General features: G+C 33.2%; 1 protein-coding gene across 2 annotated transcripts in view; it reads left to right on the top strand.

Moving 5' to 3' along the window:
* The first annotated feature begins 1,294 nt into the window (after window positions 1–1,294).
* Window positions 1,295–17,728, top strand: part of LOC127721571 (protogenin-like) — a 37,513-nt gene continuing 21,079 nt past the window's right edge. The window contains exons 1-4 of one of the 2 annotated variants that reach the window (XM_052228342.1): window positions 1,295–1,478; window positions 4,093–4,419; window positions 15,292–15,436; window positions 17,277–17,449. In XM_052228342.1, coding sequence (XP_052084302.1) covers window positions 1,418–1,478; window positions 4,093–4,419; window positions 15,292–15,436; window positions 17,277–17,449 — 706 coding nt within the window. In that variant the 5' untranslated portion in view covers window positions 1,295–1,417. The remainder of the gene's footprint in view (window positions 1,479–4,092; window positions 4,420–15,291; window positions 15,437–17,276; window positions 17,450–17,728) is intronic. The other variant, XM_052228341.1, reaches the window with a different exon arrangement.

The following is a 17,728-nucleotide window of genomic DNA, read 5'->3' as shown; positions in this document are numbered from 1 at the left end:
CAGAAAAGAATTAAAAAATGTCTTGTGCAGTTTTGATAAAGTATGATGGATGATATAGGCTTTAGACATGTTCTATACCTGTCAAATTCTAAATATGAAATATTACTAAGTCCGATTCTATAGTAAATTTATCATAATGGAAAACCGACCTTTCTGAAAGATGTTAGTATACAAAGTAAGGAGATGTGGTATGATTGCCAATGTGACAACTATCCACTTAAGTTCAAATAAAGTGGATGTAATTAATGATAGGCAACCGTAATGCCTTCAACAATGAGAAAAACCAATACCCCATAATCGGCTATAAATGGCCCCGATTGATGATTATTCGTTGTTGTTTCTTGAAGAAAAAATAATTAATACATACTTTTCCTCGATTTAGGTTACGTTATAATCATAAAAGAAGTTACAATATCATAACATCAAAATTGTGAAATTTTAGTTCCCCCAACAGACATTGGACACATTCTAAGTCTTCCCTTTTTTTCGAACACAAAATTCAAGGATACCTTATTTATTTTAACTATCTATATGAAAGTTGCTGTCCTCATGATTATTTGCACCGGATTTTATCGACGGCTAGCTTTAACACTTGTAAGTTCGTCTTATGGGTTATTGTGTTTTTCATTGTTGTTTCGTTGCTGGCTTGTGGACGAATACCTGAAATCTCTGTGTCATCATCAATCATATCACTGGTTATATATCAAAGACCCAGGTAAAAATAATTGCGTCACACGTAAATAAACAATTACATATGCGAGGACATAAATATGCTAATTCATGTATACATATAAGGTAGTGTCCCCGACCTGTTTAAAAATGTTTTAAATAGATGACTTCGATTGTGCGAAATTTCATTTAGTTCGTAGCATGCATGAATAGTATTTATATATATAATTTTTTGATGAAATTAAATTTTTAAATAGTTTTTCATCGATATGTTACATAATATTCAAAGATTTATTAAAAAGTATAAAATGATAAAGATCTGTTCTTTATAAAAAAAAAATAATGAATTTCCATATGAAATTTACACCAATATTGTCAAACAAGCTATTTTTTTCTATACCCTCATTTTACTGTAAAAAAAAGTATCTATTGCAAATCTTATACTTTGTAGTGCATAAATTATGTAATAAAACACATAACATTATACGACAGTGTAATAACTTTTTACCTAAAAACTTTGTCAATAATACAAAAAAACTACCAGCAACATCACGGAATAGTCATTTTGCGACAATTACTGATAAAATCTGCATCATGCATCGATACTTAACCTAATTTCAATTCTGGAACTTGATTATGAAACGTTTTGTACCGTATCACTTCTCGCTAAAGTTGAAAGGTTTCAACCTTAAAGAACACTTAAACTATATTATTTTATGCAGGTCCTTATGATTTAGATAGTTTTGCCATGATTTTTCCATTAGCCGCTGGATTATTTGCGGTAGTTAATCTATTTATATTTGCGAAAGGTAAGTACACTGTTATTTTTCTCGATCAGTTCCATAATTTCAATAATATTGTGTTCAAGAGGAGTGAATTTTTAAAATTGTTTGCACAAAATAAAAGGGTCATGTATTGTTGACTGTTGTAAAGTTGTAGTGCATTTGAATTATAAATTTAAACAAAATAAATGATTTTACAGCGGTAGTCACTGTTGTTATGAAATTAACAGGAATTTGTGTATTCGAACACCTTGTCAGATAAACAGTACTTGCAACTTTTGACGTTTCTGTTTAAAGGGAACTGGACTGATTGATGAATAACTGGTGATTGATGTTTGACTGATTGATGATTGATCTGGGATCAATGATCAATCGAATTCGTCAGATAAGTCACGTAAGACACATGAGAAGATGGTGAATGAAAGGTGATCGATGACCAATTGAATCCGTCAGATACGACAAATAAGCTATGAGAGAGTTACCATACAACATTTAGCGATCGATCAGTCAATTAATTGTAGTCATAGATCGGACAGAAACATAATAATATAATTATAATTCTTATTTTAACTGAACTCCGCAATATTAAAATACAGTAAACGCGGACCTCTACGGAGACATCTTTATCCGATATTTGTTATCAACTACGTCGCAATCACATATAAGAAAAATACGTATTACCTTTGTTTTATGCTGCTAGATACTGTAAAAGAAAAGGTAATCAAAGATTTGTTTGTGATGATTAAGAGTGCAAATATTTCTATATCTTAATGGAAATCATAATAAATAACATTGAATGTTGACAGCGTAAACTGTAACATAGAGGTGAAAGATACAAAAGAGACATTCAAACTCATGAGTCGAAAATAAACTGACAACACAATGTCAAAATGTAGGAATATTTAACAGGTTAAAGACAATAATTTAAATCACTTTGTCCTCCTAAAAAAGAATATTAATAGTATAAAGTAACATATTGAAATTTGGATAATAAAACTATATATTTTGTGTGTGTGTGCTTGTTTATTTTGTCGTGTTGTCTTGAAAGTTATCTGGTGTTTAAGGTATCTATACAACCTGTTTACCTTTTAAAATGTTTTAAAGTGGAAAATGCAATGCCGGTGATCAACGTACTGATTTAAGTTAAATGTTTTAAGTGTTGACATACTTAACACAATTACGTGTATCGTGTCATAGTACATATACACTTGGGACGCAAATCAATGTTTAACATTTGTTTATTTTACACCTGTTTTTAATCAATAAATTAATGTCGACTTCCTTGCAATTAATATGACGATTTAATATAATTTATGAAAAAAAGAAATACCTCACGTTAACAGTATTTTTTATCGTAGGTTTATTGATTAAATCGAGATGTATCCAATTTCTCTTAATAGTGTTAATATGAATATTAGGAAAGCCTTCAGTTTGCATTACATATTATCGTTTTGTTTGCTGTGACAAAAAATGTATATAAAGAGTACTTTTGTTAATGATATATGAAAAGTATGTCATACTGGATGTCTCATCTGCTTGCTTAAAGTAAAAAAAGTGCTGCCATTGTCGCTTATGTAAATAATTACTTCCCTGTTACCTTACATTTTATCGCTAATTCTGCTTATTACTAGTAGTCAAAGGGAAATAACTATTATACTTCAAACATTACTATAACAATTAAGGAATCCCATAATATTATATGTGTGGTTAGAGGGATGCATTAATCTGAAGGAAAATAAATATCGCAAAATATACATCCCACTTCAATATACTAATTTGTGGTTTAAGCAGATATATTTTTATTTGAAAACATAGCAGATATTAATTGACAACACTGAATGTATCAACACATGTATGCACATATTTTTGCATAAAAAGTTTTCATTTTCTATCGAAGATTTGAGCCTGAAGAAAAAAATTAAACAAACGAAATTATCATAGTATGATACATGAAAACTACAAATATTTTGATTCTAGGTTTCAGTCCTAAAATTTGGTATTTTCATAGAAAAAAGGACTACCTTTAATGTCAGTATGCAAGTATTATTTTTCCTCTATTCAAAGAGAATTATTTGTTGATGCCAACACTAAGACTAGTTTTGGTCAAAGAAACTTTTGTGTTACAAAAGGTTAGGGGGGGATATTAGAAATATTTGCTAATTATGAAGCTTGGGTTCTGAGATAGCAGTTAATATAATAAAATATTTACTTCACTTTTGAGTGAGTGCTGCACTGCAAAAAAACACCACATACTAGATCGATCTGTGCCTAAACTTCATTTTAGTATATTATTCTTCTGTAACTTCTTAAATTGTGATGTCACGGAAATAAGCCGTATCCTTCTTTAAATAAAATAGGAAACAGAAAAAAGTGTATATTATCTTTTATTTATGTGTGTAATTTAATTGCAAAGGTAAGTTGTAACTTTTAAATCGAGAAACTGTTACTAAAATTCGAGGTAGTCACTATTGTCTTAGATTGTCGTTATATACTAGCACCTCATTATTCCCTTTTCATCTATGTTTTTGTTCTATTTTTCTCTTTTCTTTATATTTTGTGTCCATTATTCTCTATCCTGTAAACCCAATCGACAACCTCTTACAGCACATTACCACTTTTTATGTTGTTCTATCTTTTGCAGGAAATGTAGAACTTGATCCTGGCATCACCATCCATCCAGCACCATCAGTTGTTATTGCTCAAAAGAATAGTCCACTACTGCTGAACTGTTCTGCCTCATCTTCACCAGACGCAGGTCCGGTTACCATCACATGGTTTAAGGATGGCCAGCCTGTGGTTATTGACAGACGGGTACAATTCAGAGAAAATGGCTCCTTATATTTTACACAAGTGAAGAACAATCGTTATTCTAGGAACAAAAACAGAAACCAGAATGGATACTACGAGTGTTTTATAAAAAACAAGTATGGTACTGTTATTGGAAGACAGGTCCATCTTCAAGTTGCAAGTAAGTGTTTTGGTTTTTTTCATACTGTCGATTCATTTATTTGCCGTGGATCGAGGAAATAATTATTTTCCTGGATATTGGATTTAATGGTTTTGATACAAGTGTAAAAAATGTATACTTCATTACCATCCAAATTCATTATTCACATTTACCCAGGAAGTCCACGAAAATTGGTACGCCATGAATAATAATGCTTCCAGAGAAGTCTAGCCCGTTTAAGCAGAAATATTGAAAGCTAGCTTGATATGTTGAAATGTTGATAACAGTGGAAAATGCAAGTGAATAGCCAAGCTTGTCTTTTATTACTTTTTAGAGTTTATTACTTTTTACTGGAGAGAAAAAAAACCAAACCATTGACCATCTCTGTATAGTTTAGAACAAGTTTAGTTTCGGCAGGATATTCTAAATTTTTAGAACAATGAAGGTTTAAAGTTTTACATTAACAATTTCAATCCCCTAAAAAGTCTTAAAAATGCCCCCTGCGGTAGAGCGGGCATCAAGGGTTACCATTGTCTGTATGTACGTCACAAAATTAGTTTCCGTTCCCTAACTTTAGTTTTCGGTGGCATAATGGTAACATAGATTTGTTATAAATTTTAACTTTTGTTGTTATGTTAAAGATACAACTGGCCTCGAGTTAATTTTCAAATTGATGTTGTCACATTACTTTATGAAAGTGGTTTTTTTCATAACATATAGATGTAACTAATAATAGTACAGCATTATTTAACTCTGTATTACTTTCTCATAATCTGATTATGTTCAATTTACTTTATATAAATCAAATATTGAATATGTCAACAGTATGTCTGTCACAAACTTTAAACGTCGGAATTAATCTTTATATAGTCTTTAATTTGTTTAAATGTTCTATGGATTTCAATTTACTTTATATAAATCAAATATTGAATATGTCAACAGTATGCCTATCACAAAATTTAAACGTCGGAATTAATCTTTATATAGGCTTTAATTTGTTTAAACGTTCTATGGATTTACATAAGTTCACTTCAAATGTAGGATACATATCGATGAGAATTAGCTACAAGTTGTAATTGCAAGTTTTATCTTGATTGAGTGAACGTTTCCGACGTGTGTGATAAAATTACACAATCATTATTATTTTTAAGTGTTGCATACAATTAATGAAACGCCCTTCCCTTTGGTGTGATGCTTAAACACGAAGCTTTATTAATATTAAACTTTATTTGTGTTAATTTATGAAGAAGGTTCCCGGTATTATTCCGGTTTCAACTGTAAGTGGTGTTTTTTAGTTACAAGATTTGATATGCATAACTTTGACAATTGTTTATTTCAATTTATCAAGTTGTTTGTTTGTTGTACAATGCATTATGTCCACATTTTCTATGATAGCACGAGAGTCATGGCTGTTATATCAATAAAATAAAACATGTGTGTGTCAGCTAATCAATTTATGGATACTAATGAAATACACAACTTTCAAAAAAATCTCTACTATTGACGAATTGGTGTAAATGATAAATCGAAGTGAAAAAACTTGACAAAAGTCAGTTTATGATATATGCAAGTATCAATTTACGACAAAAGAGATGATTTCAGCTTCCCAATTGTGAACTTTCCATTTCTATGTAGCAACATTCCAGCAGCGCCTGCATACGGAGTATATATCTCCCAATTGATACGATATTCTCGGGCTTGTATTTCCTATCATGATTTCCTTGACAGAGGATTGCTGCTCACATGGAAGCTATTAAACCAAGAGTTCCAAATGGTAAAGCTGAAATCATCACTTCGTAAATTTTACGGACGCCATCACGAGTTGGTTAACCGTTATGGAATAACCGTTTCACAGATGATATCGGATATGTTCCTTATGTCGTAATTACAATACCCTTCCCTTTTCACAAATGTGACCTACCGAATTAGACTATTTACCGGATTTGTAATAATATAAGCAACGTGACGGGTGCCACATGTGGAGCAGGATCTGCTTACCCTTCCAGAGCACCTGAGAACACCCCCAGTTTTTGGACGGGTTCGTGTTGCTTAGTCTTTAGTTTTCTATGTTGTTTCATCTGTACTATTATTTGTCTGTTTGTCTTTTTATTTTTGGCCATGGCGTTGTCAGTTTGTTTTCTATCTGTGAGTTTTACTGTCCCTCTGGTATCTTTCGTCCCTGTTTTAAACACGTTTAACAAGGTTCAACCAATCATTCTTTTTTCAAATATCCTGTAATAAGTAAGGACTATGTCACTTGATATTAAAAAGTCAGTTTCTATGTATATTTGCGTCATTCATGTTGCAGTTCAGAGTTTCTGTTGTTTCGTTGTTTTTCCTCTTATTATTGAGGTGTTTCCCTCGGTTTTAGTTTGTAACCCGGATTTGTGACTATTGAATAGCGGTAAACTACTGTTGCCTTTATTTATCTTGAAATAAAAGACTGAATATTGGAGGGTACTTACCTGACTTACTCCTCACAGGTATTTCGTAGCTATAGATTAACCACGCATTTGAGTGTTCAAATTTTCTATTGGCTTGTGTGCAGATTTTCACAAAATGTTCCCTAATAGACATATCATTTAAATATAGTTTGGCTTTGAGTTTTCCTGATGATAGTAAAGTAATATCGACGCATTACATTTATTTCTATTTTTGTTTTCATTTTATATAACAAATGACAACCACTTACGAGGTTCTTGACTGCGTGGAACAAGCATATGAACATCTTGTAGGGTTAAATAAAAAAAAATCTTGGTCTTATCTGGATTTCTCTTGTTCTTATCTTGATTTCCCTTCGCCCTATCTGAATTGTTTTAGATCTTATCTGAATTTCTTCAAGTCTTATCTAAAATTCGCTAGACCCTATCTGAATTTCTTTTTGCTGTATCTGAATTTCACTTGGTCTTATCTTATTTTCTCTTTCTCCTACAGTCCCTGGATGGTGTAAACTTCTCACTAACACAATACACCATTCACCATACACCATTAACCATACACCATTACACCATTACACCATACACCCAGTGCCATTACACCATACACGTTACACCTTGGCACCATACAACTTTCACATTACACCATACACCATTCCTCATTCTATCTACACCATTCGAAATTACCCATAATACAATTTAATTTCAAAGAAAGCGTGTGACTACAAACGAATTTTGATCACAATATTGTAAATTAATGTATAAAATTAAATCTTGCGAGATCATGGTGGTATAAACAATACAGATTAAATTCATGTTTTTGTAAATAAAGAACGCATAAAACTTTGCTTGTAATAAAAATTTATCCGTGATCTGCCTTTCTATAAATTAAAAACGATATTGGTTACAATGCTATTATTAAGTTCTGATCGTTTTTAAAATGTAGACTGACTCCAGTATAACATTTTTTTTCTACTATTTTAGGAACATATATATTATCTGTAGTTTTGGTACCTCAGGCTGCCTCGTACAACAAAATTATTTGAACGCATCAACCAAAACTGACCATATTTGCACTTTATTATAAAATTGAGAATGGAAATGGGGAGGGTGTTAATACGTTTATTTATATAGCCGCCTAAAAAGTTTGGAAATATGTTTATGTCAGGATAGATTGTATAAAACAAAATAATGACAGCAACATTAGAACACAATGACAACAAAAATGTGTCCCTATCAATCTAAATTGCCAGCATTTCCTTTTTTTTAATCAAAATATTGTCTCGCAACAAAATTTCAGTTGTTTTTATACCTCAGACTGACTCGTATAACAAAATTATTTAACGCATCAACCAAAACTGACCATATTTGCACTTTATTATGTAAACTTATATAGCCGCATAGTAAATCAGCAATATGTTGATGTCAGAATTGATTGTATTATACAAATGACAGCAACATTGCAACACAATGACAACAAAAATCTGTCCCCAACAATCTACAGTGCCGGCATTTCCTTTTTTTCTTCAAAACATTGTCTCGCAACAAAATTTCAGTAGTTTTGATCCTCAGTCGGACTCGTATAAAAAATTAGTTTAATGCATCAACCAAAACTGACCACATTTGCACTTTATCATGTATATATATATATATATATATCCCCATTGTAAATCAGCAATATTTTATTGTCAGAATGGATTGTATAATACAAATGACAGCAACATTGCAACACAATGACAACATGAATTGTCCCCATCAATCTAGATTGCCAGCATGTCCTCTTTTTATTCAAAATATTGTCTCGCAACAAAATATCAGTAGTTTTGATACCTCAGGCTGAATCGTATTACAAAATTATGTTAACACTCAATCAAAACTGACCAAATTTGCACTTTATTATGTAAATAGATATAGGAAGATGTGGTATGACTGCCAATGAGACAACTCTCCATCCGAGTCACAATATTATATATAAAGTAAACAATTATAGGTCAAGGTACGGTCTTCAACACGGAGCCGTGGCTCACACCGAACAGCAAACTATAAAGGGCCCCAACAAATTACTAGTGTGAAACGATTCATACGGGAAAACCAACGGTCTTATCTACATGTATATAAAAAACGAGAAAAGAGAAACACTTATGAACCACATCAACAAACGACAACTACTGAACATCAGATTCCTGACTATATAGCCGCATAGTAAATCAGCAATATTTTGATGTGAGGATGGATTGTATAATACAAATGACAGCAACATTGCAATACAATGACAACAAAAAATTGTCCCCATCAATCTAGATAGCCAGCATGTTCTCAATTTTCAAAATATTGTCTCGCAACAAAATTTCAGTAATTTTGATTCCTCAGGCTGACTCGTATAACAAAATTATTTGACAGCATCAAACAAAACTGATCATATTCGCACTTTATTATGTAAATATATATAGCCGCTTTATAATACAGTTATATTTTGTATGTCAGGATGGCTTGTATAATACAATTGACAGTAATATTGGAACACAATCACCACAAAATTTTGTCCACATCAATTTAGATTGCCAGCATGTCCTCTTTTTATTGAAAATATTGTTTCGCAACAAAATTTCAGTAGTTTTGTTACCTCAAGCTGACTTGTACAACAAAACCATTTGAATGCATCAACCAGAACTGACCATATTTGCACTTCAGATGTATATCTATATAGCTGCATTATAAATCAGAAGTGTTTTTTTAATGTCAGGATGGATTGCATAATACAAATGACAGAAATATTGGAAAACATTGACTTCAAAATATTGTCTGCTTCAATTTAGAGTGCCAGCATTTCATCTCTGTATTCATAATATTAAACTGTCACTAAATTCAGTAGTTAGTAGTTCAGGATGGTTTGTATAATAAAACTATTCGACCACATCATCCAACAGGTTATCTCATTTCTGTTCACATGAGTATATTTTTTCGGCCGTCCAAGATATCATTCATAATCCGTAAAGACAAATCTGACGAAATTGACGAGATTGTTCATAATGATACAACACCTTATGTGCAATAATACTGTACAATTTTCCTTTGAACATTTGGTCGAAAAACAGAATAGTAAATCCAATGCAAACAAGGTGAATTACGATGAAATATCCATGAGTTAAATTTATGAAGAGACTGTAAAAAATGGGGAACGAATCAACGTTAAAAATAATGTTGATATCCCATGATATAAAAATATTGTTCGGATGCGTGGATAACCTTTCTATCCGCCTTCTAGTAAAAAAAAATCCTTTCTTTTATGATAGCTGCATGTGATCACAAGTGTGTAATTTAATAGCCATTGTTTAATGTAAGTAAGAAGATGGAAAAAAAGATGTTTGTAATGTGTATATTTGTATTTCCGGCGTTTCGTTTAAGTATAGCGGGAAAATATTGTATTGACGGGTACGGGTCGTATGAATATATAATAGGGTCACGCATAGTGACCAATGGATGTACTTTCTGGTAATAAAGCATAGGATTACTTTCTAGCTGTCGTGCAACGAGTCAACACTCAACTTAAGATGGACGCCGAAATTCGATTCGAAATACAAAATGAAGTTCAAGCTGCATTTCAGAACTCTCAGACAACAATATTGGATAGCATGACCACCCTTCTAGATAATCGCCTGGAATCTTTCAACAAGAATTTGCAGTCTACTCAGAAGGCGTTAGCGGAATTCCAAATGGCAAAGCTAGATGAGACACTGTCCGATAATTATAAGTTCAAGAAAAGGGGGAACGAGGAACAACACAAACATAACAGTTAAGTTTTAGTGAAGTTCAAGGAAGCGAACAGTGAACTGAATCAGGAACATCTCACAAAGGATAGTATCGAGTCGGCCAAGGACAAAATTACGGAAGGTATGAGTTAAATTAGAGACAGACAGAAATTAATAAAACTAGCTGACTCATCAGCAGCTAGTTGGAGAGTTGTAGCAGAATATACCGCTAATCCGTTAGCTGAAAATTCAGAGGACGAAAAAAAGAATGTATAAAGCCCAAACTAGAGCGGAGGCAAAAATAAAGAAAGAAAAGTCAAAAAGGAAACCAGCTTCTAATTCATCAGCTCCGTTCACTATTCTCACAAGAACAAACCATATCGACAGACCAGTGAAATGCTTTAACTGCAACAAGACGGCATATTAATGACAGTAATAGTAGATATACATACAACAAAAATGTTTTGAGACAATCAAAACAACGAAATTGACAACTCAAATGTAAACATTACATCGCCGGCAGGTATATTAAGGACTCACATAACAAAATTACAAAATAGTTATCAATAGGCGCAAATGAATATATTTTAGATGTAATAAAAAAAAAACGATATAAAATACCGTTTATGGTAATACCAGGTAAGGTTGAACTTGAAAAAAAATAGGTCAGCGAAGGAGAATCCTCGATTTGTTTTAGGGGAAGTAAACAAGTTATTACAGAAAAAATGCATAAGCGAGGTTTATTATATTCCACATGTTGTTAATCCTTTAACAGTGGCAGGAAACAAAAAAGATAAACTTCGATTAGTTCTTGATGCAAGACACATTAATCCCCATCTTTTCAAATTTCGTTATAAAAATTAAGATGCTAGCACAGCTCGAAAAATCTTTAATAAAGGTTACTTCATTTTTTCCTATGATTTAAAGAGTGCTTATCATCATGTGGGGAAATTTGTTTTTCAGATAGAACATATTTAGGTTTTAAGTAGAAAAATAAGTACTACGTGTTTAATGTATTACCTTTTGGTTTGTCAACAAGTGGATACATTTTTTCCAAAATCATGAGCAAAGTTGTAAGGTATTGGGGAAACGACGGTTTTAAAATAGTAATGTATCTAAATGATGGATGAAAAACCTATTCTGGGTGTTGGAAAGCAAGTAAAACGATCAGGTCGGATCTTGAAAGTTTGGGTTTTATTATGGCGCACGAAAAATGTATTTGGGAACCGGCACAAAAAGTTACGTGTCTCGGGTTTGATTGGAATTTGATCGAAGGTCTAATACAATTAAGTGAAAAAAGAGTCGTAAAATTGAAGGACTGCTTAGACAGTTTGGTTTTGCAGATAGGATGCAATATGAACGTTTTGGTGAAAGTTCGATTTTTAGCTTCTATAGTAGGTCAACATTATTTCTTCACAAGCAGTAATTGGAGATGAAGTTCGTTTGAGAACTCGGTTTTCTTAAGATTGTATTTTAGCAAAAGCCAGTTGGAATTCTTTGGTGGTATTGAATAGGGAGGCAATTGCCAAGTTTGAGTTTTGGTTAAAAAATATAGACAACCTCAATAAAAAGGGTTCTGAACTGAGTCAGTTGACAGACGTTACATCTGAAAATGTGTAGATGTTTTGTGATGCTTCGGATGTAGGCTATGGTGGTCATTTGAACTTTGATCCGACAGATGAATCAAATGAACCAAATATGTTTGGTAGTTGGTCAATTACTGAAACGAAACAGAGTTAAACTTGGAGAGAGTTAGAGGCGGTAGACAGGGTTTTAAAGAACTCTGTCAGTAGGATAAAGGGGAAATCGTTTAAAATACACACAGATAATAAAAATGAATTACTTATCCTTAAAGTAGGAAGTAAAAAACCCTATTTACAAGAAAAAGCTATGTCTGTACACTATGCATGCAGTAAATATTCAATTGACATGTCATGTGACTGGATTCCTAGAGAATTGAATACTAAAGCTGATAAATTACGTAGACAGTCCGATTGTGATGACTGGGGTATTCAGTCATGGATTTTTGAATATTTAAATGATTTATGGGGTATTTTTACATGTAACCGTTTTGCATGCAATTACAACACAAAATGCAAAATGTTTTATTCTAAGTTTTACTGCAAAGGTAAAGCATGCATAGATGCCTTTAAACAGAACTGGGCAAATGAAAATAATTGGTTAGTGCCCCCTCCTTCACTAATTAGAAAGGTTATTAACAAATTGGCAATAGAACGTTGTGAAGGTACTTTAGTTGTATCGGAGTGGAGATCAGTACCGTTCTGGTGTATGTTAACACACGAAGCAAAATTTCAAAATTTTGTAGTCGATTACAAATATTTACATGGATATAACTTGATCAAAAAAGGAAAAGGCCAAAATGGTTTATTAGGTAAACCATCAATTGAAATTAGACTTGTTTCTTTGAAAATAGAATTTTGATTTTGTTATTTTTATATTTACAATACATGCAATAGGTGTAAAGATTAATGAGCATGTAGAGGCAGCTGTTTTGGAGAGTGGAGTTACAACAGACAGTCCTTTATATCAGCTTTTTCCTAAGATGTGCAAGTTACTGCTAGGAAGCAGAAGTGACAATACTACAAAATCTTATTTTTACGCATTTAGGCGTTGGGAACAGTATATAACTAAGCTAGGTTTTGCTGCTTTGCCAGCCCAACCTATTCATATTGCACTTTATTTTACTCGTTTGCTTGATCAAGGTTCGAATTTTCACCCAATTGACAATGCTAAATACGAGATCAACATGATCAATGGTTTGGCCGATCCTACAGAAAACTCATTTGTTTCATCCATACAGGAAGCAAAACGTACTGCTTACAAAACTGTTACTAAAAAAGTACCGGTTACTACTGATATGTTGATACAACTTTGTGAAAAATATTCAGATTCAGAAGACTTGTTGATTGTAAGGGATTTGACTATAACTTTATTAGGGTATGCAGAGTTTCTAAGATATGATGAATAAAGCTCTTTACTTTTTAGCGATGTTAAGGTAAAAGATGAGTTTCTAGTTTTATATCTAAACAAAAGCAAGACTGACCAGTATAGGCAAGGAAATAAAGTGTTGATTTCCAATTTTTGTCAGTCGTTTGTCCTTTTAATATGTATTTGAAATATGTTCGGTTAGAAGGTTTTGTTGAGGGGTCAGAAATGGTTTTGTTCAGGCCTGTTTTCAGATCAGGGAATACTTGTAAATGAATTTACAAAAATAAAAAGCTTAGTTACACGTCAGCTAGAGAGAACATAATTTCTAGACTTAAATCAGTCTCTGGGAATTTAAATTTAGGTTTACATTCACTTCGTTCTGGTGGGGCAACCGCAGCCGCAAATCATGTTGCTAACGATAGTAGATGTTTGAAAAGACACGGGAGATGGAAAACAGAGAAAAGTAAAGATAGTTATATTGTGGACTCCATTGAAAAGAGTCTTAAAGTGTCACAAACACTGGGACTGTAACGTTACTTTTTTCCTGATCCCCCGTTCTTTGTGTTTTTCTATCGAGCATGACGGGCTGTCGGCAAACTAAGATTATGTTTGCGTTGTTTATATTTGATACGAGTATGTAGTTAATACTTGTATTTTTTCGCGTTTCGTTTAAGTATAGCGGGAAAATATTTTATTGATGGGTACGGGTCGTATGAATATATGATAGGGTCACACATAGTGACCAATGGGTGTACTTTCTGGTAATAAAGCATAGGGTCACGTTCTAGCTGTCGTGTAACGAGTGAACACTCAACTTACATTTTTGATGTATATACGTTGATATTTTGTATTACATTTTAATTTGCCAATACACACATGATTAATGTGTAGGTCAGAGCACCTGACCCTGGAGACGGGATTGCGCATTTGGCATCCACTGACACAGGGTTCTACAGCTTTTTGATCGATTATATCGTTTTTTATCTCTAGTTTTTCCTGGCCGGCCCTGACCGTCTATGAAGGGGTGCATTTAGTCAAAGTTGTTTTTGGTGTATTTAGGATTATATATACACAGGAATTGTATGATGTTGAATTATATATGCGTTGTAATAATGATGATAATATTTGTGAATATTTATAATACAATCTGGCGTTATCGAGCATGACGGGTTGTCGTGCACCATTACACCATTCCCCGTACACCATACACCATAGCACCATACACCTTCTACCATAGCACCATATGCCATACACCATTACTCCATACACGTTTTTTTTGGGAAGTTTACACCATCCAAGGGCTGTATCTAAATCTCTTTAGACCCTTTTTGAATTATACTTTGGCTTGAATGAATTGTGTAGACCCCTTTCTGAATTTCTCTTGGTCTTATAAGAACTTCTCTTGGCTCTACCTGAATTTCTCTAGACCCTATCTGAATTTCTCCTGGGCTTATCCGAATTTCTCTTTGTCATATCTGAATTTCTCTAGACCCTTTCTGAATTGTTCTTTGGCTTATCTGAATTTCTCTTCCCCTTTCTGAATTTCTATTTGCTGTATCTGAATATTGCTAGTCCTTAACCGAATGACTCTAGAACCTATCGGAATTATTTAAAACATGGTATGTCAATATATAGAGGAAATCCAAACTTTTGTTTACCAATGCCACTACGGACACGTTGAAATTGTTAATCCTTGTGAGCTGTAATTTATAAGCAACTGAAATAAAATTGATATTCTGTTATTATTTCTACATTGTTAGGCATTTCAAAGTCCTTAAGTATTGAGCCAGCTTACCAGAAAGTAGAATTAGGAGGCGTGGCACGATTTAAATGTAAGATTGATGGAATACCTCCTCCAATTTATGTCTGGAAGAAAAACAGTTTACCTCTACCTCAGAATAGCAGGTAAGATACGAGGTCATGTAAAGTAGTGCTATGATACTATGCCACGCTATTTCTATCAGTCTGTATATATTTTAATATGATATGACTGTCATCGCAGGCTTCTGTTACTGCTAAAAATCCAAATAAATTAGAAATAGCTTAATTATTTAATATTTAGTACTACTAAGAATTTCTAATCTCAAAGGATCACGAAGAGTAACTGAAGTTTAATTTGCAATAACATTCTACACGTAAAACACATTACATAAACTGCTTGATAAATGAATTAGGTATTGACAATTCACTTGAAAACTCAACATATACCCTCACGACACTTACCAAAGAGGAAATCCTGGATAAGCATAGGTCTGTTCTATGTTCCTTTGGATGAAAAAAAATTCCAAAGATCTTTTAGAGTATATACAATCTAAGACTCTTTCATCTTGCGATAGTATTAAAACATTTGACTTTTCTACACTTTACACAAGTATTCCCCATTCCAAACTAAAAGACAAATTGAAAGAGTTGGTATTGCTTTGTTTCATAAAAAAGAATGGCCAACGTAGATACAGGTATCTTGTCTTTTGGAGGGATAAATCTTACTTTGTAAAGGATCACACTGATTCAAACAAAAAATCTCTGAAACTGACATTATCAAGATGCTTGATTTCTTGATTGACAACATATTTGTTACGTTAGGAGGATGTGTTTTTCAACATACTGTCGGCATTCCAATGGGAACCAATTGTGCCCCTCTACTTGCCGACTTGTTTCTTTATTCTATTGAGGCTGACTTCATACAGGAACTTCTTATGATGAAAATTAAGAGGTTAGCAATATCTTTTAACTTATCTTTCCGCTATATAGATGAAGTTCTCTCACTAAATAATTCAAAATTTGGTGACTATGTTGAACGCATCTATCCCATCGAACTAGAGATAAAGGATACAACAGATACAGTTACGCCTGCCTCATATCTTGACTTACATCTAGAAATTGACAATGAGGGTCGGTTGAAAACATAACTTTACGACGAACGAGATGATTTCAGCTTCCCAATTGTGTACTTTCCATTTCTTTGTAGCAACATTCCAGCAGCGCCTACATACGGAGTATATATCTCCCAATTAATACGATATTCCCGCGTTTGTATGTCCTATCATGATTTCCTTGATAGAGGGTTGCTGCTCACAAGGAAGCTAATAAACCAAGAGTTCCAAATGGTGAAGTTGAAATCATCCCTTCGTAAATTTTACGGACGCAATCACGAGTTGGTTGACCGTTATGGAATAACCGTTTCAGAGATGATATCGGATATGTTTCTTACGTCGTAACTACAATCCCCTTCCCTTTTCATGAATGTGACCTACCGAATTAGACTATTTACTGGGTTTGTAATAACATGAGCAACACGACGGATGTCACATGTGGAGCAGTATCTGCCTACCGTTCCGGAGCACTTGAGATCACCCCAGCTTTTGGTGGGGTTCGTGTTGTTCAGTCTTTAGTTTTCTATGTTGTTTCTTGGGTACTATTATTTATCTGTTTGTCTTTTTCATTTTTAGCCATGGCGTTGTCAATTTATTTTCGATTTATGAGTTTGACTGTTCCTCTTGTATCTCTCGCCTCTCTGTTATGGCTGTTGGCTATATTCTTCTTTGGACGGCATAGGTTAATCACAAATTCAAAAGTTCAATAAGGTATAAAGTACTATGTAGAAACCGTGAAATGTTATTTCCCTGAAAATACTATTTTTCCTCAAGCCATGAGAATTGATACCCATAAAAAAAATGAATCCACTGCAGAACAAAACCAATTTGAAAAATGCATTTGCATATTTTATATTATTAACATTTTTTAGGTATATAGCCCTATCCTCAGGAATATTACAGATACACAATATATCAGAGTCTGATGCGGGCTCCTTCCATTGCTCAGTATACCAAAGTTTTAACAGAGTGAACAATGTACCTGAAATTATTGGTATGACATGGCAGCACAGTCGGTTCCAAGCAAGACTCAAAGTTATAGCAGGTAATGGCAGCATAATCATGTCCAGGCAGGACTCAAATTTAAAACAGGTAAAGGCAGTACAGTCCTCCCAGGCAGTACTAAAGGCAAAATAAAACTGAATGTACTTATTTATAGTGCAAAAATCACGGAATGTTATGCACACATTTTTGTTTAGTCCCTGTAATAATTAAAAATTCTGAAAGATTCAGTTTACTACAAAAATGCATTCAATAGATTATCATCCCTTTACATGTATACACCTTAAATGGTTAATAGTCTCTTCTTTTTAATCCAAATAAA

The sequence above is a fragment of the Mytilus californianus genome, unplaced genomic scaffold (genome assembly GCF_021869535.1).
Source record: "Mytilus californianus isolate M0D057914Y unplaced genomic scaffold, xbMytCali1.0.p SCAF_12, whole genome shotgun sequence".
Taxonomy (NCBI): domain Eukaryota; kingdom Metazoa; phylum Mollusca; class Bivalvia; order Mytilida; family Mytilidae; genus Mytilus; species Mytilus californianus.
This window is presented reverse-complemented; position numbering and strand designations above follow the sequence as displayed.